Genomic DNA, 25,319 nt, shown 5'->3' on the forward strand with positions numbered 1-25,319 from the left:
ACAACTGAAGTAGTGTCCAGTACTGCCCCTATAAACAGGTTGCGCTGAGAGGGCACCAGGTGAGATTTGGGTACATCTATCGAAAAACCCAAGTTAAACAACAGCCGTGTTGTCAGTTGCAGATGACAAAGCACCATCTCTGGCGACATTGCTTTGAGCAGCCAGTTGTCCGGACAGGGGAAAACAAGCATCCCGACCTCCTGAGATGTGCCTCTACCACCGCCATCACCTTTGTAAAGACTCGTGGTGCAGATGTAATACCGAACGGAAGGACGCAAACTGGTAATGTTGAGCTCCCGCCGTAAAATGGAGATACTTCCAATGTGACTTCAGGATGAGAATGTGAAAATACATAACCTATAAATCGATCAACACCATCCAGTCTTCCTGCTGCAGTACCTGAAGAACCTGAGCTAGGGTCAACATCTTGAATTTCTCCTGTTTGAGGTAAAAATTCAAGATCCTGAGGTAGGATTGCCTTCAATCGCACGTCCTTTTCAGGGATCAGGACATACTGGGAGTAGCATCCCTGACCACTGTCCTGCTCTGGAACCTCCTGCTGCAGGCGCAACAGATGGTCCTCCGAACCCCAAACCTGATGAGTAGGGAAAGGAGGGGGAAAGTCCCGGAAAGAAAGGGCGTAACCATTTTCTACGAGATCCAAAACCCAGAGATCTGATCTGATAGATTTCCAATTTTGTAGAAAATGGGACAATGACCTTCCACATGTTCGAAGATGGGGGATCTAGAGGTGGCTCCCAGCGGAACCAGTTGGGGGAACAGGAGAGGAGGGGACTTGTTGGCGAGCTGAGCCTCGCATGCAACTTCTACCTTTCCCTCTGTACGGTCGATACAGTGGGTTCGCCTGCTGTTGTTGCTGCTGCTGGGCCCAAAATAGAGTAGCCTTTCCAAAGCCCCAAAATCTTCGGTATCCAAAGCCCCTAGGTTGAGACTGCAGGTCTAGTGATCTAGCGGTGGCCCTACTGTCTTTAAAGCACTGTTGCACTGAGTCCGCATTGCTTCAGAGAAGTCGCGAGCCATCAAATGGGTGGCGTGAACATCCAGAGAGAAACAGGAACCTCTCAGCCAGGCATGCCTTCTAGCTGTACTGAGGAACTTATCACTCTAGCAACAGAGTCAGCTGTATCAATCCCAGATTGAATAACCTGACGGGCCACAGATTGAGTGTCCAACAACATCTCCGCAAAGTGGCCCTGGACATTCTCTGGGAGTTTAGGGATTACCTCCTTAGCCGAATCCATCAATGCATGAATGTGGTGGCCCAGCAGGCACGTTGCATTTGTTGACTTAAAGCCATACTGGCTGATGAAAATACCCTTTTAGCCGATTGCTCCATCTTTTTTTAATCCCGATCTCCAGGTGTGGACAGAAAAGAGCGAGAAGATGGTTTCGAAGAGCAGGATGCCTGAACCACCAAGCTCTCAGAAGAAGGGTGTGTAGATAAAAAAACCTGGATCTCCATGCAGAACTTTGTACTGCCACACCACTGATCAGGACACAGCTGGGGCAGAGATAGGCTTTTGCCATACTTCTAGTATGGGCTTATGTTAACGCATCATTAAATGGGAGCAGAGGCACTGTCTCCGATGAAGAAGAAGGAAGAACCTCTGTCAGGATGTTTGATTTAATCTCTGCAGTGGGCAACTGCAAACCCAGAGGATCAGCTGCCTTCCTGATGATTGCGAGGTAGGAAGAGACCTCCTGTGAAGGAAGATTCTTAGGAGAAGATAGTTCCCACTCTGGAGACTTATCTAGCCCAGTAGCTTCCTGAAGCCCTTCAAACTCATGCATTGGATTCACTATTCCCCTTCCTCAGCCTCTTTCTGTTGCTCCTGGAATTCTTCCTCCTCCCAAAGCCTCTGTGCCTCCCTTCTTCACCTTATCTTGGGTGTCAGCGGTGCCAGACACGGTGCCGGTGACTTTGGAGCTGGCATCAATGGAGGCCCTTCAGGGATGGTCGCTGAAGAATAATCCATACTTCCGTCCTGGGATGGTATCAGCGTCAAGAACCTTGGCGTCGGGAGAGGCCAATTTGGGGTCATCAGCCGCCCTGGCAAATATTCCATACGTTGTGTTTAAGAAATGCGAAGGAGCCGTACCTGGAGCCGGAAAAGGTGGGAATGGATCCGGTTCCGCCTGCTCAGGAACAGCGCAAGGTTGTAAGGCTGGATCTGGCTGAGGTGCCGGAGACACCAAAGCCGGGGTGAAGTGCTCGGAAGCATTGCTTTCCTGAGCGTCGGAGAGCCCCTCGGAGTTAGAGAATGAGCTGGAGTCACCTGAGCTGAAGGGGAAGGAGAGTCTTCCTCTTTCCTGTGACGCTGTAAAGCTGGGGACCCCCACTGCGGCGACTTGTCCTTAGAAGAGTGACATCTGGAGCCATGATGCCGTTTCTTCTTGTGCTTCCTTGACGACTTCAAAGTGTGCGGCGTCGGTGACTTGGACTTCGATCTTGTCCTTCTCCTGCCCCTCTTCTGCTTCTTCGCCTTGGCCATGAACAGTTTAGCTTCACTCTCCTAGAGGGCCTTCGGATTCATATGCTGACACGAAGAACATCCCTCAACGTCATGGTCAGACGACAGGCACCAAACACAAATCATAATGGGGGTCCGTGATAGACATATGACCCCTGCATTCTATGCAGGTTTTAAATCCAGACATTTTCTGAGCAGCCACTGCACTGCTACAATTGCACACAACTGTAACAATGTTAAATTACTAAGAAATGGAGAGTCCTAAAAAAACGTTACGCATCGACAGCGCGGAATAAAAAGCTACGGACGTCAGCATGCCAACGAGGTGTTCTTATGGCTCTGATGACATCCCACTGAGTCGCGAGTGGAGCCGTTCCATTGTGACGTCCTCGTCAATGTGGGAGAGCTATGAAAAAAGTTTGTTGATTGCTGCACAAGGGGTAATTCAAAAGGCCCACAGGCAGATGTATCCATCGGAAATACATATTATATGTGGGTCTGATCTGCTTGTTTATATAAAACTGAAACTACTAGTTCCATGACCTTATATCTCTGCCCCCCCCCCCCCCCAAAAAAAGAAATATTTATTCATATAGCACATCGGAGTTATAAGGCCATGTTTTAAGTGGTTTGTGTGAAAGGTGATGATGTGGGAAAGATAATGATGTGATCCTATATTATATGTGATTAAGTGCCCCTTGGCATACATGATAAGGATATTGCAAGTCACCTCAGATTTCAATAACTTTATAAAGGAACTCGCCCTTAGGCCTCGTTGCTCTGTATTGTTATGAACTTCAGTTACTTGAAAAAACCTTATAATGTATGGAAAGGAGTATATGTATAAATATATACACACACATACTCTGTGATTTCCAGTTATTGTGACACCAACACAGCAGGTAGGATTTAAAATCGCACTTAAATTTACTCTGTTAGCACTGTTTTAACGTGTTTCGTCAGTATTACTGCCTTGCTCACTCACTGAGTGCCATTAGTGCAAATGTTTTTGTTATGGTTGGCTTTGGCAGATCACATGATTGGAACACAGCTACAATGACCAATATATCAATATATATATATATATATATATATATATATATATATATATTTAAAGCAACAAAAACAGAACGTTTCTTTTCTTTCTTCTGCTCTATTTTAATAGCTTACAATGACAAGTAGGAGAGAACAGGTTCCTTTTTTGCATTCCTTAGATAGAGGAAAAAACTAAAATCTTTCTGCATGTTTCTTCATATTCCGAGCTACTGCAGCTTTATTTTTTACACTGACTTATATTGAACTTTTTCTAATCTGTTTGCAACAAATATCTAGCAGGTATTTGATGTGTTTACTTTGCACTAGAGGTTTTATTTTTATTCTTCATGTTTGCAAACATGCTCGCTCTTTCATATGAAAGAGGTATTCACCAATGTTTTAAGTTGTTTGTGGGAAAGGTGATGGTGTGGCCATCCATTATATGGGATATAGAACCATTGCGTACATGATAAGGATATTGCAAGTCCCCTTAGTTCCATAACCTTATAAAAGAACTCTGCCTCATTCCTCTCTACGAAGTCCTCTGTAACTTGCAATATCATTATAATGTATGGCAATGGGTAAAATATATATAGATATCTATATATATGTATTTCAATTATGCTCTGTGACCAGACTTGCCTTTCACCTCAGCAGCAGGCATTGTGACATCAGAACTAGACTATATTAACGTATAATAATCGAGTTCTGATGGGTGACTGGGTGCATCATTAGTCACTAATTAGAAATATATATCTATCTACCTGCGCTTACGTCACTTGGTCAAGTGGGAAGCTGTGCAAACATGGTAACTCAAGGGAGGTTCCTCTTCCATTATGAAATATAAATAAATATAAAACGAGTTTTTTTTTGTTTGAATAAAATTATACCGAGCCTGAAAACAAACAAAACATGTCCAAGAAAAATAGGTATCCGTGTGTCATCTTGGTACATGTTTAATTAAAAAATGTATTTACAACTGTAGACCCTGTGAGCTTTTAGAACCAAGGAACATGCTCTTCTTTTCTTAATCACTCATTAGACATGTTGAAGCAGAGAGTCTGAACAAAAACTAAATTGTCAACAAAATAAAATAGAAGTATCAAAAGACGTGTGGGAAAAAGAATCCCACATCCTGACCATAAGCTTACAAAATGTATCCATTGGGGGACTTCAAGTCCTATATCCGCAGAGGAGCCTTACAAAACTTTGTTTGAACTCTTCTTTAATTATCTTGATCGCGTAATAGATCAATGTCACCACATTTCATTTCGCCTGAGGTATTAAGTGTCCAAGCATGATCTGCTTCTGAATCTGGATCCTGCACCGTAATTCATACAAGAACTGAAACTATCCTTAGAATGGCTCATGAATGAGAACCACAAGGGAGGTTTCAGGGCGCGGTCTCTACAAGATCCCATCTTAGCATTCAGTGATTTGAGCAGCAACCGCTCTGAACTGGACAAACAGTACATTAAAATGCTGTACAGGTGCATGACGTCAAGCAGGCCAGAATGGCATCAACATGCCACAACCCATTGAAACGTTTGGAGTATCACCTGAAATGTAGGTAAGCACTGTTTACTGACTGGCTGTAGAAGCTCTATAGTCAGGAAGAAAACCTCTTGCTCCTCATGGAGTTGGCATTTTTTGCTGCATTTGTTGACAAATGTAATGACAGTTAAAAAGGAAAGTTTGGGATATTTTAGATGCACATTATGAGGAACCTCAGACAGGCACGCGCTTTATGTTAAAGCATCGCTAATCATAACCACCCCCTTAAAATATGTCACTTAATCCACTTCTTTCCACGAACACATCTGCACTGCAACCATCTCATGCAATAAACACCAGTGTAGAATTAAGAGTCATGTCACAAGCAGTCCTTTGCAATAACAATTAATATACTTCCACTAGAAACTATCACCCTATAAAGTATTTAAATAATCTAATGAGAAAGGGCAATGAACCACAAAAGCCTGCTCGATTGTTTGACTCCTGCATAAGGTGCAGAACATTATCATTAAGAATTGCAATCAATGCCACAGTACTTCACTACATATAAGCAACAGTGTAAAACTCTTTACACAGTTTAGGTGATGCTCTATATGCAAAAAGGACTGAGAAGAAAAGTATTCCGGACCCACCCACTGGATAACTTAATAATGCACTTCATGTGAATCCAGAAGAGATTCACGCTACAAACCATAACTCTCTCAAAAGAAAAAAACAAGAAAACAACAGCCCTTGCAAAGTGTTAACCACTTAAATGGATATCATCATACTAGGTGTTGCTAACCGTGTGGGTTCTAAGTGACATGTCATGCCTTTTTGACTCAATGATCGCCCAACAAACGAACACCAAATAAACAAACAAAAACAATCTTGATTGAGAACTTTAAGATGCAACATGTCATCAAAGACTGCAATCAGACATTGGTAACAGCCTCAACAATTAAGCTAAACGTATTAAAAGTCAAAATGGAAGTCTTTAATCAGGTCAAGAGTCAAAATTTAAAAACATAGGTGTTTCAAAGTAAACCACGGAGTTGCAGCAACAAAATGATAATGAAGAAATTGCTAACTGGCTACTCCTAATTCAATTCTTTGGATTGTGCAAGGTTGCACACCTTGTATTTCAGCTGTTGGGTACTCCATGGCTACACTTCACTGTGATGAGGAGTAAATAAGATATTTTCCTTTCACACCAACTCCCACATCTGCACAGGATGACTCTGAATGTAATATATGGGATCCTAGATGAGTGCTGAAAGCATTGCTGGTAGGTTAAAATTAATTCCTATAGCTGAAGATATTATATTTGCCTTATCTGCTATCAAGACCAAATCTTGCAGATAAAATAGAACAAGCAAACACATATCTATTCCATTTGTAGTTGCTGCCATCTGCAGGAAGGCTGCAAGGAGACCATGTAATAGGTCATCGATTTAGCAAACAAGAATTCTGTATTAAGAACACTAGACCATCCTTTTGTTAAGAATAGCAACATACACACCTCTTTGCAGACAGATAAAATACATTGTTTGACTAAATGTTAGCGTTGAGGCTAATTGCAGGCAGTGGTTTAAATATGGTACTAACATACGAATCTATGATTGATTTGGCCCTGTGCGTATTGATACAATGAATTTTTTTATCAACAAAATGGACCCATATTAAGAAACTGTAAAGACATAAATTCTGCCCAAAGCCTGGATAACTCACTCCAGTATAAGATGGTCGACTGCGCAGGATGGCATATATAAACCTGTTTTGGTACTTTCGCATTTGAGTATGAAAACAGCCAAGCAATGGCAAAAATGCACAAAATATTCTTTTACTTGTGTTGACTATTAGTCAGAAATCTCCCACTGTAGTTTTCATGTTACTAAAAAGTAGTCAAGAAAAATGCACAGGCAGACACAACTGGATCAGATGTGCTCAAGATATTGCCACATCTAATTTTTCACAGCATGCTTTCACCTGCGTCACGTAAACAACTAAACAATCAAAATGATGCCCATACTACAAAGTGATGTACCTGTGACGTGAAGTCATGCTGCTGGAGCTGGCGTCCTTCCCTCAGGTCCCAGGATCTCACCGTGTTGTCCAGGCCTCCCGTCCACAGCTTGGTGCCATCGTTTGAAATGTCAATACAGCTGGCTCCATCCGTGTGGCCTTGAAATTGCCTAAATATCAACAAGAAGCAGAGTGAGCATTAACTCAAAACATATTGGTGTGTCAGCATTACAGAAGCATTAACTGAACCTATAACAGTCGCACATCTGTACTGCTTCTTACTATGCCCGTTTCCTATTTAACTCCTTTTAGCAAGTAATACTGACAGTAAGAATCAATTTCTGTAACTAGGGAACAGTGAAAGAGTCAGAAATCAAACACTCCAAGGTATTCCTCCTATATTATTTATTTAGCAACTGAAAAGGGAGGCTACTAATTAAGCCACTTTCACTACAGGACACTTTTAGGAGATTAAAACCAGCAGTGCCGACGAGGAGACTAACAGCAGTAGATCAGAATAGATGGAGAGCAGGTGGAGTTGCTCAAAGATAAATGTGAAGCAAGAAGTTGGATTTCACATGGTGTTTTGAGTCGTTACATAATACACCATGCAAGAGCATATTCACACTTGTACGTTTACTCCAACTGTTGTCACTTTAACCCCTTTGGCGCTGCGTGAATTCTCCCGCTGTGCGGGAGGACTAATAGGTGGGTGGGATTCAGACGGCCCCCGGCTGCCCTTAGCACACGCCCACCGTGTTCGTCGGACGGCCGGGGGCCGTCTTGAGCACCGAAGAGGTTATTGCTCGATAACACGCATCCTAGAACACACTGTATACAAAGAATAATTTTACATCTCATAGGATTGTTTAAAATCAGTTGTTACTTTGGTTTAAACCAAAAGATACTCTGCTGTTGAACAACTTTGACTGCATCCTGCAGCCTGGTGAATAAATCCAGACTAGAAGCTAAGTTATTACATTTATACCAAAAACAGAGATGCAACAGAAACAGTTAAAGAAGATCACATTTAACATTAAACAGATGCTCGTGGGTCTTGATTATTGATTTAAAAAAAAAATGGATTATGAATTTCTAAAGTAGCACACTCATCGAGTTTCACCTTACAAAGGCTTTATCAGGGCAAGAATTCTGAACCACTGGGAAACAGAAGAATCTTCTTAACGCAAGATTAAAGGTGTTGTAGTCTGAAAATGGCATATGATTCAATATTAACTACAGCCTACAACACCTTTTATCTTGCGCTAAGAAGATTCTTGTGTTTCCCAGTGGTTCAGATCTCTTGCTCTGATGAAGCCTTTGCAAGGTGAAACGCATTGGCTTCGCTATTTTGGACACAGAGCCAATGAGTCACAAATATATGACAAATGGGAGGGGCAACTGGCGAGGGATATAGATGAAGTGTGGAAGGCTATGTAGCAAAAGGTGTCGATTGCTTTCATTTTCACCAAATACAGGGAGAGTGTATTCAAGGTGTTCACTAGGTGGTATCTGACTCTGGTTAGACTCAAAGCTATTTTCGGAACCACTGATATGTGCTGAAGAGACTAGCAGCGGAGTGACCCCCTAGCCCACATTTGGTGGTCCTGTCCACAGGCTCAATCTAACAAGATTCTCCTGTACAATCCTATAGTGCTCCTGTTGGGCCATGTGGGGGAAGATAGGGTGTACCCTATTCATTCTCCTATGGGGCAACTAATCACACAAGTTCTCTTAGCAGGTAGATTAACCTAATGCCATTGCTGGAAGTAGACCGTCCCGCCCACACCGGGCTGTAATGTTCCATGGTCTGGCACGTATACAACATGGAAAAATGTACTGCATTATTGGCAGATAAATTGACCAAATTTGAAAAGACCTGGAAGCCATTCAAGACTTATATTAGGACTCAGACTGGGGGCTGAGGAATGCCATGAGTTTTTCCTGATTTAGTAAGGAAGACTGGTTTTCACAGAATGTCTGGCTCTTTGAACAGGACACCACAGATCCTGAAGACATACTTGCCACCTAACTGACACCTTGTGGAACCCCTGCCAGAAATATTTAGGTGTCCTGTATGTCATTCCCTCGTGAAGTGTTCACCCCTGTGCCATTGTAAGCCCTCCATGCATGTGTCGTCCCACTTTTGCTTTCCTCTCTTTGTCCAATCCCAGTGCAATGCACTAATGTTACGTTTGTATAGTAATGGGTTCTTAAAACACAAAATTAAATGTGAAAAAAGTTATATATACATACTTTATAGTTCTTATGAAATATACTACAACAAAAGTTAGATGGAGAAAAAGGCTAGAAATCAAATATTATGTGCCTTATAATGCTAAATTGGAACCCCAGGCTTCGTTGAGATACTCGCACATTACACCAGTAATGCTTGCTTAGAACAAGTACTATCTCTGAAATGGTCAATGCACATCCTGTTAAGAAGGTCTCCAGTGGTAACTGAGGGATTCTTGTGGATATTCAAAGGCACACAGTACGATATTGGGCAGCAAAAAAGCCATGTTGCTGCAAATTTGAAGAACTTGTGCTTCAAGAGTACATTTCATAAATGAAGCACTATCCAAAAGAGTTGGAACTTAAAAGAAGGAGTGCACAGATTATGGCACTGAGAATCTGAACGCTGTAGGGAGGCAGTGCTGGAAAGAACTCTGCCACAGAGGAGCTACCTTTGATCAATAAGTTTTAAAACTGTAGAAAGATGCTGGATTGCAAGGATAAGATCCACCACTTTGAGTGTAATTTTGATATTAAGAATTCACACTTTCTAGAATTGTTCTGCCACCTCTTTTCACAAGTTTCAGATGTGATCCAGAACAGAAAGGTGTACAGTGGCGTCTAAGAGGTGCACACAGAAAATCTAAATCATGAAGGACAAAATCTGGACAGATAAAGCAACGTACAATACAAATGAATATCAGTAAGGGAAAAAAGGTTTTGCGTAACTTCCATGGAGCAACCTGTACTGACTGAGAAAGCAGGCGAAGAGCACTCTCAAAAGAAAGAAGAGGGAAGTAATGTGAGAATCTTTATTGGTCAGACATTGCCTCTTACATCTAATCCACAGACTAAGTCCTTCTGCCTATAGAATATCTCATCCCATGTTAAGTTGTCAACTTTGACTACTTACTCTATGTTCTCAACATTACATTATTTCCTTGATTGAGAAGCATAGAAGCTTTTGAAAAGCGAGAAACATAATTAATAATGAGTCAAATATAAAGCACTTACAGGAGGAGCAGTATCGCGATGTGCCCTTATTCATTCACACTACTAATTTGCAATGTTTTCCATGCCTGGGCAGGCCCACACAGACCTGTACATGCTCCCACACATCCGCCTTGCACATTTGCTAGACAACGCTAGTAAATTCTACAAAGTGGAGGAGGGAGGAACAAAGACTACTTGCTTTATGACCATTTAATGAAGGTGTTCATATGTAGCACACCTTTGTGGACAAACCAAGAGAACTTGAGCTTTGCCTTTTTGGGTGGGGAGGCTTAGTGGAAATATGAGAGCATCCGAGTCCAGCAAGACACAAATAATGAATTACTGCACCTCCCTACAATTGAGCAATACACATTTGATTCATTTTCTGGAGGTGCCCAGACACTTACTGCTGTGCCTTTTATTCTAAAGAAGCCAGACTCCTTCAGTTACCACTAATTCCTCAGCCAAAAAATCGGAAAATACTCACAGGCTTAGATCGCCCATCAGTGGATTGTGCAGGAGGAAGCAATCATAACAGTTTTTCAGGACGTTTGAAGAACACCGTTTCAAAACAATGCACATGAAAGTAATTGATATAGTCAGCTCCACATGGGCAGCTACACGCCATTTAGTTTGACATTTTATGCTTGAGGCGTAAACAATCTTCTTTCATGGAAGTGAAAAATTGGTGGTGGTGGTTTTATTGAGTAAACACATTTGGATGCACACACAGCAGACCCAACTGAAGAGCTAAAGCCACAAAACGCATACAGGTAAACAAAAACAAACCTATTGCTAGAGATTAAACAGTTATATCAATACCAATTTGTGATATATATATATATATTTTATTTTTTAAATATCTTTAAGTTTTTCGAAAGAAAAAAAAATTGCCCCCCCCCCAGCAAGCATCTGAGCATATTTGTACACCTGACAAAAAGAAAAAGCGCCACATCTTACTCATGATCAGCGATCTTCATGCTACTCCATAACACACATAATTATATTTTAAACATAAGAAAAGCAGGAAACCAAGCAAAGAAGAGAAAAGGAAAAGAGAAAACAATTGAAGCGGCATTTAAACAGAATATCATCACCCTTAACTTCTTCCCCAAACTGCAATAATCATTCTTTTTCTTTCCATTTTAATAAAGGAGCCCAGATGTGCTGTCCCAATAATTTCGATTTCCTACCCTTTCTGTCATAAATTGCCCTCTATTGTATATGTAGAGAGTAGGCGAGCCAGCCATTGCTGAAATGTGGGTGGAAGGGGATCTAGCCAGGCAGAAGCAATTTTGATCCTTAAAACAGCCATAGCGACAAATAAAAACCGATATATGTTCTCCACATAGGCCAAACTACTAACTCCTAAAAGAATTAATTCATGGGTTAACTTAATTTCCAGCACAAGTGCCCGATCTAAAAATTCCTCAATTTGTTTCAGTAGCTCTTGCAAGTGGGGACAAGATGCAAACATATGAACCAGATCTGCATCCACCCCACCACACCTTGGGCAGGTTATCCCTGATGAACCGCCCCACTGAGCAATTCTAGCCGGCATGTAATACAGTGAAAACACAGTTCTGTAATGCTGTGCCTGAAGCACAGCGGAGCATAGAATCGACTTACCCATCTCTAGAGACCTTAGAAGTGCACCTGGAGCGGTTCCCACTTGCTCAGCCCACTTGGCCTCCTGTTTAATTAAATCATCTTGCTTTAACCTGATTAGCTCTGCATATATCAGGTTAATACCCCCCTTATTCCTTCCTTGCATATCAACAATAACATTACTTTCAAACCCGCAATTCCCCCCCCCCGGTTTTTTACCAAAAAAACTACAAATCTGTAGGTACTTAAAAAAATTACGATTCTCCAATGAAAATTCCATCTGTATATCGCTAAATTGACGAAAATCATTAATTCGATATAGATCCCCAGCCTATGGACACCCTTGGCTTCCCATCCTGCCATCCTATCATCTGAGAATATTTCTGGCAGTGCGGGGTTTTTATATAACACCGTATAATGATTGACTCTGCCCAGACCAATTTTCTTCTTTACAGCCCCCCAGATCTTAGAAGCAGCAATCAGGGCCTTAAACTTAGTTTTGTTGTAGTAACTGGGCTCCGAGAATAAAAAAAAACACCTCCCCGCACTTTTCCCCAGTAGCAATTTATAGACTTCAAACATTCCCCTGCAAGTATCCCCATGTATTGTAGAGCGGCAGCCCAGTAATAACTTTTGAGGTCAGGGACCGAACCCCCCCCCCCCCCCCTCCTGCGGCAAAGACATAAACCGTGATGCCCGCCATGTTTTAACATGTGCCCACAGAAACCTATGAAATAAACTTCCTAACGTGATGAACCAAAATTTCTGAAACTCCAAAGGAATCACTCTAAATAAATATAGAAATCTTGGCAAAAAGATCATTTTAATAACATTGCAGCGCCCCACCAACAATAAGTGAAGATTGTTCAACCTGTCTAAATCCAGCCTTTCTATTAACTGGTTCTATATTTTTAGCCACTAATGTTCCAAGATCTGCGGAAATCCGTATCCCAAGGTATACAGCCCAGTCAGTAACACGAGGATCCTCAAAGTTGATTAAATGGTTCGAGATTATTTGGGTCTTAGATTCATTAAGTGCATAGCCAAAGAGTATACCAAACTCTGATGCTAACGACACAACCACTTCCAGCGCACCTTTCGGATCTGAGGACACTATGGCCACGTTGTCCGCATATGCAAGGACTTTTGTTTCAATCCCTTGACTGACCACAGGGAGGATTCTACCATTAACCAAAAATAAACAACTTAAAGTGTCCATATAGATAGCAAATAATAAAGGGGATATGGGGCATCCCTGCCGCGTCCCTCGTAAATCAAACAAAGGAGTATAATTATCATTAACCTTTATTCTAGCAGTAGGGGTCTAATTTGTGTTAAAACAACAAAGAAATGTGGCGAAAGCCAAGCCTCTTCCCAAAATATTTCTCAGGGGTTGGTCTCATGTGGTTCCAGTGCATTTTGGCATTTGCGGTTTTCCAATTGCACTTTAATTTCTTTGCGTGTAGCGATAATTTATTTTGCTGGTATTGCTTATACCTTGAGAAATCATTTACTTTAATTCATTGTTTAGGTCTAGAGAAAAGGACTATTTACTAGGCACAAGCGTAAACCCCAGATAAAACAGGAACCTGGAGTAAATCATTACTAAAGTCACACAGCGGTTCCTGTATGGCCAATAAGTAAAGGAGAAATATATAGCAACAATGAATTAAAATAAATTAAAAATTATTAGGTTAGGTTCGAGAAGCTAGTAGGAACAGAATAGGACAAGCTGCAAATACAAAATATTTTTTTTAAGTTTTAACATTTTAAAACAGAAACAGTAATAAATGATGTAATAGTGCATGAAAACACGTGCTCGGTGCTCACACTAATGAAAATTTAAGTATATAAAGCATAGCTCTATTACGCCCACATGACTAATCGAAAATTATTTAATGAATTTGGAGGTTTGCTTCAACTTGATGGTTAAAAATGAGCTACAAGTAAACGGCATTGTGACCCATGAAAGGATGTAGGATCATCTTCAGGATTATAGAATAAAGCAAGCCCCAAGAGAGAGGTTAGGGGACAAAGTAAGAAATTAAGAAAAATAGGTTCTTCAATTGGAAGCTCAGAACAAGAAGACCATCAGAATAAGGAACTTACAGTCAAGGGCCCAGACTCTTCATGAGAATGTAAAGAGAAAAGTAAAGAAATAAGGGCATTGCAACAGTTGTAAGTGTCACACAGTGAGAGAAGGGGGCCCTATAATCACAAACTAAATGGTTACTTCTCTGTAGGAGTAGTTCTGCAGCTCAAAGAACTTTCAGGATTCACATGCTGTGCATTATTCCACCATCTAGTGGTTGGATCCGAGTTTTTCCTCTTTCGAGTCTTTTTTAGGTTTTGCCTAAGCAGCGCATTAACGGTCTCTCAGAGACATGCTGTATCTAGGATATGGGCTTCAACAAACACCCATCTTTTTCATTGGGTCCACTCTGAGTCCTTTAGAAATGCTGGCTTTTCATTGGTGAATACACTTAGTAGTCCCTCCTTTTGGAATAAGGACTTCCCATGTTACATTCGATCTTACTCTTCAGGTTATTTATGCTTTGAGAGCACTCTTTTTGGTTGTCCTTCTTCTTTGCTTGTTAAGTGTTCTGTTTACTTGTGCAATGAAACTTTGGTCCGCTTTGTTTGCTTGGCGTCACTTAATCTTCCTATGCCTCCCCCTCACCCCTCTCGCAACCCTGCTTGTAGGACCCTATCACCCCTCCGAGGCCACTGCCAATTTTGCTTGTTTTTAAGTTCCACTAATTTTTGTAGGATCTGCAGTGCAGTGCCCTCATTTAATCTGTTTGCTATCTTCCCCACCCCCTCGCACAACAATGCTTGCTCGCCCTCACCTCCGAGATTACTGCATTCATTTCTTATAGTTATTGTAAATTAGTAGCTTTCATTTATATAGCGCAGCTATCCCAGCACTCAGGGAAATTAAAGGATCAGCCCATAGTAACAGGATGTTGAGCAGTCACCAGATACAAACACTGATCCCCAGCTCCCCAGTTGGCAGCTCTCACCGCTGCGCCATATCCTTTCCCTATGCATGTTGCAGGACCTTATATGACCACAAGAGTTCCCAAGGTACACCTAATGATAGCCTGTGGTACTGCACCCTCAACAATGCTTGCCCACCCCCACCTCAGAGATCGCTGCATTGATTTCTTAGTGTTATTTAAAATTCATAGCTTTCATTTATATAGAGCAGCTATCCAGGCACTTGTGGGAAATTAAAGGAGCAGCCGATAATCACAGGATGTTGAGTCAACACCAGACCCAAATGCGTATCCCCAGCTCCCCAGACGGCAGCTTTCACCGCTGCGCCATAACCTTTCTCTAACAATGTTGCAGGGTGCAGAACCTTATGTCACCAATAAATGTTCTAATGGACACCTAGTGACAGCCTGTGACACTGTACCCTTTTACTACTTTGTGCACAGTAGAACAGCAAATGTTGCTGTGCCCACAATATTGTGCTGCATAGCTAAATACTTTTAAGTTCCCAAAGTCGAGACTGATTGCATTGCAAATGCTTGTTTCTTGTAGGTGTTGGCGACCTCCATTTCATGGTATGGTCGTCGCCTTGTGACATCAAGATGTGTGACCCGTAAGCCCCTGTGTGTGGTTGGCATCTTCAGATTTTTCCCCTTGGTGAGCTTCTGTTCATCCAAGGGTTTTTCTTTCTGTGCCATTATGTGTACTGTGTGAACAATTAAACCCAGTGGTTAACAAACTTTTTAGAGCCACAACCCACTTTTTAGAATGACAAGCTTTTGCGACCCACCTACCTTTAATGGACATGAAGAGGGGTGATTTTTTAATGTAACTAGATCTTTGTGTGGTTGCTCACTGTCATTTACAGACTGTACGTTTTCAACTGAACTTTATTTATTTATTTTGAAAGTTTTATATAGCGCGAACAAGATCTTTGCAGATATCAGAGCGCTTTACAAAGCCGGGAATGCCAGCAAGAGAGTGGGGTTACACATAATAAGTGGGAAGGGTAGGTACTAACCTAAATGGTCACTAACTTTGCAAAAACACAGTATTACTGATAAAACTATATAGCAAACAACACTCAAATGATTATGTGTGGAAATGGGGTTTCTGTAAAAATTTATCGTTTAGAACATCACCAAATTAAAGTGGCTTTATCTATTTTGATCCTATTAAAATATTTGTCAGGCATACCTCAGAATTACACAAATGTACTTTATTTTAGATTTCCTAACTGCTGAACGCATAAAGTAAATTTACAGGTATTTGCATTTTGTTGTGTGTTGCCAAAAACAACATCCTAAGATTGTCACATAATTCACTTAAAAATTCACCTCACTCTGCAGAGAAAGAAAAGTAAACACAAAACCCATACTAACAGACCAAGCAGCCACTAGTCAGAAGATGAAGCCTGAGATTTGACCTCTGTTGTTTAAACACTGCAAATGTGACACGATAAACATAATTTAAAGGCATCTTCATTTATTGATAGAATTTTTTCAACCCACCAAAAATCATCTCACGACCCACCGAAGCGTTGTGACCCAAAGTCTGGGAAACTGATTCAACCCCTCCGTAGTTTGTTTGTAAGGCACCTTATTTCTCGGGTGGTGGGGGGCTTGCTATTAAAGCCAGAAAATTCTGCAAGCTGCAAAACTACTTCTACAGGTAAGCAACCATTTCGTTTTGCAGCATGAACCATTTCTAGATTCACCTTCATGCACTGATTTTGTAACTGTATCCTCTCTTCGGAGGTTGGTTTGAAAAGAGTTTGAGCGCGCAAACAGATACTGGGTGCAAAGGCTTGGAATACTCTGCCTCCTGCCCTGAGAACTCTGGGTAAAGAAACAGAGTTCCGCAAAGAATTAAAAACCTGGATATTCAAACTGCAAGATAGCATGGCCAGAACTCTAGTTTGATGCTTGCTTTTGTTTTAGGTCTACTCTGAGTCACTCTGTCATCTGGTATTTTTCTGGAGGTAGCGCCTAGATGCTCCTTTGGAGCGATTGCCGCGCGATATAAATAAAATTTTACATTACATTACATGCTTTTATATATTTTGTCAACTGCAACAAGAACAAGGTGGTGGACGGAATGCAGGAATTAATCTGTCACTGGCAATTGCTTGAGTTACATTCAAAATCCATTGTTTGTCGCCCACCAGGCCACTTCAATTTTGACCCAGCTATATGCAAATCAGTCTATATCCTGCTCCAATAACCACTTGTGCTTCTCTGTTGATTTGAATGTCAACACAATAGTGTTTTGCAAAGGTGTGTATGGCTAACCAAGTGGTTGCAATGCATATGTAGTTAATCGAAATTAAATATTTGCTAGGAAAGATCGAAATGAAATATTTGCTAGGAAAGATCCCCCGGCCCCCATTTTCCTTGTTGAGTTGTCTCTAGGCTTTTTCTTTTAGCTGTATTCCAGCTCTCCTATAACGAGTCCTGATTATTTGGACAATCTATTGCACAGCAGTTCCTGTTGTCACTGGTGACCCAATGCTTGCAGGTGGAAAGGAAGCAAAGAATTTCATGATTTGTTTAGTCTTGTCCAGGTAGTACATGATTGCTATACGGACATCTACCACATGGAGGAGTCTTTCTATATAGGTCTTTGGCTGCTGGATAAACCCTGACAGCTGGATGGTTTTGTTCACATGGAAGTATGATTATGAACTTGGGCAGGAAATATGGGTTAGTTTGCATGACTAATGTGTCTATGTAGAATTGCAAGTTGGGTTCTCATTTGTAAGTACTTGTAAATGTAAATGTATGTAAATGTATTGCGATTTATATAGCGCACGTATCACCCGTAGGCATCAAGGCGATTGCCTTGGGAACCCGTCCTGGTATTCCCCTGTGAGATAACCCCAGCAGGGTATCCACAAGGTGAAAGCCAGGCATCCCGCCGCGAGGGGCCGTAGTGGAGATTAAGCAAGCTATTGCCCAGAGTCGCAGAGTGTGAACCCGTGAGTCGAGTAGGCACCGGAACGAGAATTATCGAGTCCATGGAATTTTTTAGCCCAAGACCCAGCGAGGCGGGGAATTGAACCCTGGTCCAGGATCGATCTCAGCTTCCGGGTCTGCTGCCTCTAACCCCTGAGCCACACTTCTCCACTGTAGTTCGCTTACCCTCTACAATGACGTAATTGCTATTAGGAATGCCGTTCTTAGAGTTGCAAATTTTTGTCCTGCTTTATGCAGTAGTTCGAAGGGTTCCTTCATTAGTTGTGTGAGCACCAAGTTTAGATTCCACAGGTGTGTGGGGGCTGATCTGGGTGTTGCTATCTTTTTGGCTCCTTCTATGAATCTTTTGACAACTGGCAACCTGAAGAAACTTCTACCTACTTGTCCCCTATATATGCTACCATGGCCCACAAGCAGACTTTGACCAAAGTGAAGGTGAGTTGTTTGTCTGGCAGGTATGTTCGGAATCTAATGACTGTACTGCCTATGTTCTACTGTCCACAAGACATTTTTTGTTGCACCAGTGGCCAAGGCTATTCTACCTTGCAATAGAGCATTTGCTTGATCTTCTGGCGTCCCTCAAGATGTCGATGTTTTTCCTTGGGAGTCCCAGATATCCACATTCCAAATCATCAGGAGCTAGAATGATAGATTGGTGCTGGTTGGTTATGAGTGATAGATCTGTTCCCTTTGCCTAGACAGCTGGCCTTGCGATGCAAGTAACACCATTATTTTTACCTGCAAAACTTCCATCTGGTCTGGGAAACCATGTCGGTCTTGCTCATTGCAGTGTTAAGATTGGCAACATAGGTGGCTGCTTGCACTTGTTAGAAATCAGCAATATCAATGTTAATTGAGGAAAAGCATATGCAAATTTCCCTGCCCAGTCTATTGACGGGGTATTCCACTGGAAAAGGAATGACATGATAAAATGTAATCATCTTCAACTTCTGGGCCTTTATGAATCTGATTAACTGGAGAGCCAGAATCGCGTCAGTGATCTAGTTTGGGTACCAGGAAATATAATGGGAGATCCCTGGTTGTTCTACTCCTGTGTTAACTTGTCATCACTTGCTTTAGAAGGAGTTGTCCAACCTCCGGTTGCAAGCAATTTTGCTCTTTCTTGCTCTGGAACACACTTTTTTTTCTTCTTTTTTTTTTTTTTTAAGATTTTGAAAAAGCTTTGGTTACAGTTGACTAGCCTCTATTCCTAGGAGAAATCTATTCCCCCCCCCCCCCACTGGTATCATGTGGCAGGGCTCTCTCTCTCTGAAGTCATTTCCTCAATCAGCCCATCAATTTGGGGGCTGGTTCCTTCCTCTCGCTCAGCTTCAAACGGGCTGATGAGATGTTGAGGCGAACTGGCACTGCAAGTCTGCTGATTGTTGAACACCGCAAAAAACCCAGTTGATGGACAGAATGTAGAACAATGTCATACATTCACCCCAGTACAAGGATCTGGGCCTAAATCCATCGTTTTTTTGCACTCCACACCACCCTGGGTTAGACACTGGCTATATGCAAATCAGCTCTGACCCTGTGCCTCATGGGAACAGTCCAGTCCGAACTACCAAGCCATGTCTTTCCCAGACCGGAATCAAGCATCCAAGGACCGGTTTCTGGCTATCAGCCTTCATCAGCCTGGATAGCTTGACTCCAGTGGTGTAGAGAGCCTGGGACTCACGTCTGAGCATACCCAGCCCACTCGGGGTGACAATTGCAAAAAACACAGTTGATGGACAGAATGTAGAACAATGTCATACATTCACCCCAGTACAAGGATCTGGGCCTAAATCCATCGTTTTTTTGCACTCCACACCACCCTGGGTTAGACACTGGCTATATGCAAATCAGCTCTGCCGCTGTGCCTCATGGGAAAGGTCTTTTGACTGGGTGTGAGTGTTTGACTGGTTCAGATGCTCCGTCCATCACCTCCCCCTTTTGTACCGCTTTTGGCCGCCATAAGTGTGGCAGGGTATGCTCAGACGTGAGTCCCTTGCTCACTTTGCCACTGGATTCAAGCAAGCCGGGCTGAAGACGGCTGTAATGCCAGAAACCGGTCCTCGGAAGCTTGTTTCCGGTCCAGGGAAGGCATGGCTTGGCAGTTCGGGCTGGACTGTTCCCATGAGGCACAGGGTCAGACTGATTTGCATATAGCCATGTCTGAACTGGGGTGGCAGAGTGGGCTAAAGAACGGTGATGGATCAAACCCAGATCTTTTGACTGGGTGTGAGTGTTTGATTGGTTCAGATGCTCCGTCCATCACCACCCTCTTTTGTACCGATTGTTGAACACCGGCATGTTAGAATGAGGTCTGTGGGGTAGCGATTTGAAGACCTTCTCTGCCTGACCACCTTCCCATTGCAACAATTGCAACCCCTTTTTCATGAGGCCCTGGAACTTCAGGCATTTCCAGGGTTGTTAACCTTATTTATCGGTTGATGGGAGTCATCCATTACAGCGCCAAACAAACGTTCGCCCGTGAAGGGAGTGTTTATAAAGTTCGACTGTACCATGTGCTTAATACCGGAGACTCAAAACCAAGCATGTCTCTTAAGGGTAGTGCTAGTACACAGTGGTCTTCTACCTATGTCTTCAGAAACCACAGCATTAAGTGTGATTTTGGAAATAGCTTTGCACTATTCTATAGCGGTGTTTGGTCTTTTCCTGTAATGTTTGGGGAAGTGCATCAACTCCCCACATTCCTCCCACTGTTGTTGGACATATTGACTGAGGGGAGCATTAGAACTGGCTATTTCAATTGTGTGGAAGCCACTCTTCCTGCCTTGCGTTCCACTCCATTCCTTCGTTTTCCAGTGGAGGACCCATTGTGGTTGGGACACGCTCTTTTTCTGGCACTGGTCACTATTAAGGAGTTCTCTACTACACTGTCTTTTATGTACAGGGTTCTTTTAAAGAGTGTTTATTTTTTTCTCCATCCTTGGAGGTACTCCTTTACAAAATTCCGATTTCATAAAAACCTACAAACCCTAATCAAGGATGCTTGGGAGCATAGGAAGGTACTGACTATCTTTGCTATGGCAAGAGAATTTTGAAGAGGAAACAAACTTGTAATTGGTCTTCCTCTAGCTACACCTCATACTTGTCTGCAGCTCTTTTTACGAGGCTGCAGTGCATTACGATGTCTCGGAGTGAAGGCCACGAAGGGTAGGATTAGATGCCCTCCTCTGTTGATTGCTTTGATGTCTTGCCATTCTCTCCCAGTGCTACTAAGGTGGGGAAAAAACACCTGCTCAAACATAACTTCTTCCTCCAAGACTTCCTTCTCTTCCTCCTGGGGTTCAGGTGTTACCGGTGGCTGTAACTAGACGTGTCTGTCCTCGACCAGTCTTGAATGGATTTGAAATTCTTTCAGAGATTCATTAAAATCCATCCTTGTCTGGATGATTGCTGTCAATTCGACCTTGGAGCATCCGTTTTTCTTTCATCCTCAAGTGCTCTTTGTCCTGTGTATAGGGTGTATACTACCTTTCTTTTCACAGTCTGAGTCTTGCTTCAATTCCTTCTCCATCTCATGGGCTCGATTGCCTCTCAGCGTCGAACCTGTGTACAAAGGACATCCTCCTACAATGCCCTCACTTGGGACCAGTGGGGTTATTTTTTTTTTACCTCTCTTCGACCGTCGAAGATTTTGGTGTGGAGGGTGTCTTCGGGGTCCCAGAGCCCGAATGCTTTGTCTCGGGCAAACTGTGCTTCTGAGGTGTTACCCGAACATGCCTCTTGTCTCCCTCTCTCGATGCCTTCATCAGCACATCTGCTTTTTCTAGTCCAACAATGCCTTTCTTGAGTTTGAACTCATACCCTTGCACTACCTCATTTTCCTCTATGCTTTTCTTCATCACCACTGGACAAGCGAAGATCCCTGAATTAAACTTGCTCTTTTTTCTTTGCCTGCATTGTGGCGTAACTTGCTAACCTTTCGCTGGTCTGGAGTGTCTCTGGCTTGAACCGGCACACATCTCTCAGCCTTCTACGCTGTGGTCCCTTTGAAGACAGAGGTTACACACCTTGTGAATGTCTTTCTGTGCAAAAGTATGGTGGAATTTGGGGAAGGCCCTTGATGATTCCATCCCCCACAGATGTATGTTCTTTGACCTCAAGGTTGACTCCACCGCGTGGCACACCTACTTATTTAAATGATATCCGGTCGTTATCAGTCATCCTTTGACTGTTCATTCCTTGTTTGGGATGATCCTCAAGCGCAGGGTTTTGCTTCCAGAACCAAAGGCAGAAAAAAAGAATCTAAAGATGCAGACCATGCACAGGAGCTTCTGGGGCGCACGACTGACATCTTAAAGTGACAAACATACCTCCAAATCATGGAAGATGACGCCTGAGGGGGAAAAAAGAAAAATTCCTAACCAACCACTAGATTGCAGAATACTACACAGCAAGTCAATTCAGAAAAAGTTCATGGTGCAAAACAGGAAGAAAGACCGGGTGCTAATGTATGACCTGGAAGTGTAAAAATCAACTGGGAAAAGGAAAACTAATGTGACAATGCAAAAAATGGGAATGAATGAGGGGAAGAGGTCTTACCAGTATAAGCAGAATTCCACAAAAACAATGATTACCACGGGGCACCAGCAGGAGGTTAAAATTAATTTTCAGCAGGAGCACTGGAGACTGACAGGGATGCCTAATCTAGATAGTTTAGTTGTCAAATCCAAAAATAAGGAAGCTGCTGCCTACAGTTTCCTACTGTTTGTTATGAACTTTCAATTCTGTAACATACTGTTCTTAATTTCTTACATTCTCCCTTAGCCCATCTCTCTGCCTTGCTTTTTTTTATTTAGGCCTGATGATTACCCAACATCCCTTCATGGGTCAAAACGCAATCGACTGGTAGTTCCTTCAGCCACTGCCTTCTACCATCAATTGGAGGAAACGTATGCATAGTTGCTGAATGATTATAGATTTACAATCACGTGGCCACACTGTAGCTATTTCTACACTTAAATGTGCACTAAGGTGAGCACAGAGCACACTTTTTCATGCACTGTTGAGCAGTTTAAAAATTTTGATCTATAAAAAATATCAAAAATTAAAACTGTCATACTCTGCTATCACTGACTCACTGAACATCGGTATTTTGATTTATTTTCATTAATTGTTGACATTTATATAACCTATTGTTCATACAGGAACCATTGTGCTTGCTTAGAGAACAACTGCTGGCATGAGTGTGTAATGTTTTACCACCCATCAGAACAGCTCCTTTTCTCACTTTAATAAATATATCTTCTCTTGCACCATTTTCCCTGTCCAGATACTATAGTGATTCACAGAGCACACGTGTATTCGGATTCTGGAAATCCAAATGACTAGCATAATATTAATAATAGTGCCCTCTCGTTGCTGCAGTTCACAACTTTGCCTTTCAGTTCTATCTATGCTTACACAGCAGCCCTCCAAATAGATTTGTCTTTACTGTAGTCTGGAGCACGTACAAGAAGTCGCAGGGCTCGACAGAAAGCCAGATTTCTCCTGCTGAATGCGCTGGAGCACGAAAAAGGTTTCTGGATCATTTGTGGGTGCGCGGCTAGTTATGGCTACTTAAATCTGTATTAACATCATAGCCATGGGATAGGCTGTGTCAAACCATGCATTAATATCAACCAGTGGTGGGGAAAAGAGGCTGTGATCTGGTTTTGCTGTTCTCCCAAAGGTGAGCTGGTGTTCCAGCTGAACAATTTTTATTGTGTTAGTGTACAGCAGGAATTTGTAGTACGTTTGTTAGGTCTATGAGTTTCAGAAAAAGATATAGATGTTAGCTTCTGCTCAGAAAAAAAGTCTAGGGTGAGGAAGGGAGCTGAGTAAGCAATGATTAGATGACTTACCAGTAATCTTGATTATTCGGATTCTCCCTTTCCCAGTCTAGTCCTTCCAACACATACGTCATTCTTTGATGTGTTTCACTCAATGCCAAGCGAACTAGAGTAGTTACATAGGATGTTTGAGAAGGTAGAGGAGGGGGGAACTACGTGTAGGCTACTCCTAACACAGGGGAAAAGTCTCAACGGAGGGAAGAGTTTTCATTTGGAATAAATATCTATGGAGTGGAAACTGTGCACCTGTATGTGGGAGGTGGACAGCCGTGCACAGTAAGGACTGTGATTAAGAAGGGAATATTGTGGCAGTAGTGGAAGAGTGAACATTACTATCTCTATTTTTTCCCTCCAAAACCAGAGGTTTAAATGGCTATTCCTCAGTTATGTTACACTAAACGAGAAGGTATTTCTAACCAGTAACAATTTTCATAAGATAGGAACAGACTGTCTTTAGATAAAATACAATCTCCAGAAACATAAAAACAGTGAATGACATGTTAAAAATCTCTAGACACATCATAGATTGAGAACAATGGAACCTCAATAATGAAGCACTGGTGGTGGATGAAACCTATTTCGGTTACAGCATATGCAAGTCAATAACCATGACCGGGCAATCAGTTTCAGTTAACCCACCTGACCAGCGTCTGGTTGTGTAAATCCCACACTGCAATGTTGCCATCACTACAGCAGGAGAAGCAGACCTTGGAATCGGGGCTGATTGCCAGAGCGTAGCAGGCGGGAGCAGAGGACGTCAGCTCGGCCTTAATGCGGGGAGTCGGAGCTGCCAGGTCCCAAATGGATAGCGTGCTGGCTTCCCCGCCGACAATCAGGGTGCGACCATCAGGGAGCAATCTACAGGAACGGATGTAGTTATCTCTGTTCTGCAGAGACAAAGCACAAGAAGCGACTTCTCATGAGAAAAGAAGATCTACACCAGCACTGAAGGAGAAGCACATAAAACAACCCCCCCCCCCCACCTCTTCTAGTTGTAATGGGTTTCTACATTTGGCAATGACAAAGTGAATTAATAACAGGAAATTACCTGACATTAAGCAAGCACTTAAAACCCGATCTACAAATCTCACCACCGAGATCTTTAATCTTAATTAGTAGAACAATGCAAAGACATTCACCCACCTCCAACTACCCAACATTCACTTGCAAAGATATATTAGCTTTATCATTTATGTGATAGACAAGAGACATGTTTAACCCATCACAGCCTAGGAGTTATTGTTGACACGAACCTACAAAAGGTTTCTAAAAGTACAGATGGTTGTTTAAGACGAGCCATATTTTTGCACCTTTAGCACTGCTTACACAATCAGTCTGTGGCAAGAAAGATCCCTCCGTAAAGCAACATGAATTTAATTCTACAATTTAACTACTGAGCTGGCTGCAAACTGCTCATTAAAAAAAACACAAAATGACGCAGCATTGTCTTTATACGTTAAGCGAATGAAAGCTGACAAAATTCACAGGAGATGAACCAGAGGTCAGTAAAATAATTTAAACTCCAATGACCTTTACTTAAGAACACATGGCCATACATTACTACTGCTGGCTTTTTAACCAATAAACTATAGCCTTCTTGTGAGCATTCTTTCAAA

At 42.2% G+C, this 25,319-nt stretch overlaps 1 protein-coding gene across 4 annotated transcripts in view; it reads right to left on the minus strand.

The window, feature by feature from the left end:
- LOC144818434 (transducin-like enhancer protein 4) overlaps nt 1-25,319 on the minus strand; it is a 283,390-nt gene that overhangs the window by 12,210 nt on the left and 245,861 nt on the right. For all 4 annotated transcript variants that reach the window (XM_078675849.1, XM_078675852.1, XM_078675851.1 and 1 more), the window contains 2 exons: nt 24,343-24,590; nt 7,069-7,216 (listed from right to left, as the gene is read on the minus strand). In XM_078675849.1, the coding sequence (XP_078531975.1) occupies nt 7,069-7,216; nt 24,343-24,590 (396 nt within the window). The remainder of the gene's footprint in view (nt 1-7,068; nt 7,217-24,342; nt 24,591-25,319) is intronic.

The sequence above is a fragment of the Lissotriton helveticus genome, chromosome 2_1 (assembly GCF_964261635.1).
Source record: "Lissotriton helveticus chromosome 2_1, aLisHel1.1, whole genome shotgun sequence".
Taxonomy (NCBI): Eukaryota; Metazoa; Chordata; class Amphibia; order Caudata; family Salamandridae; genus Lissotriton; species Lissotriton helveticus.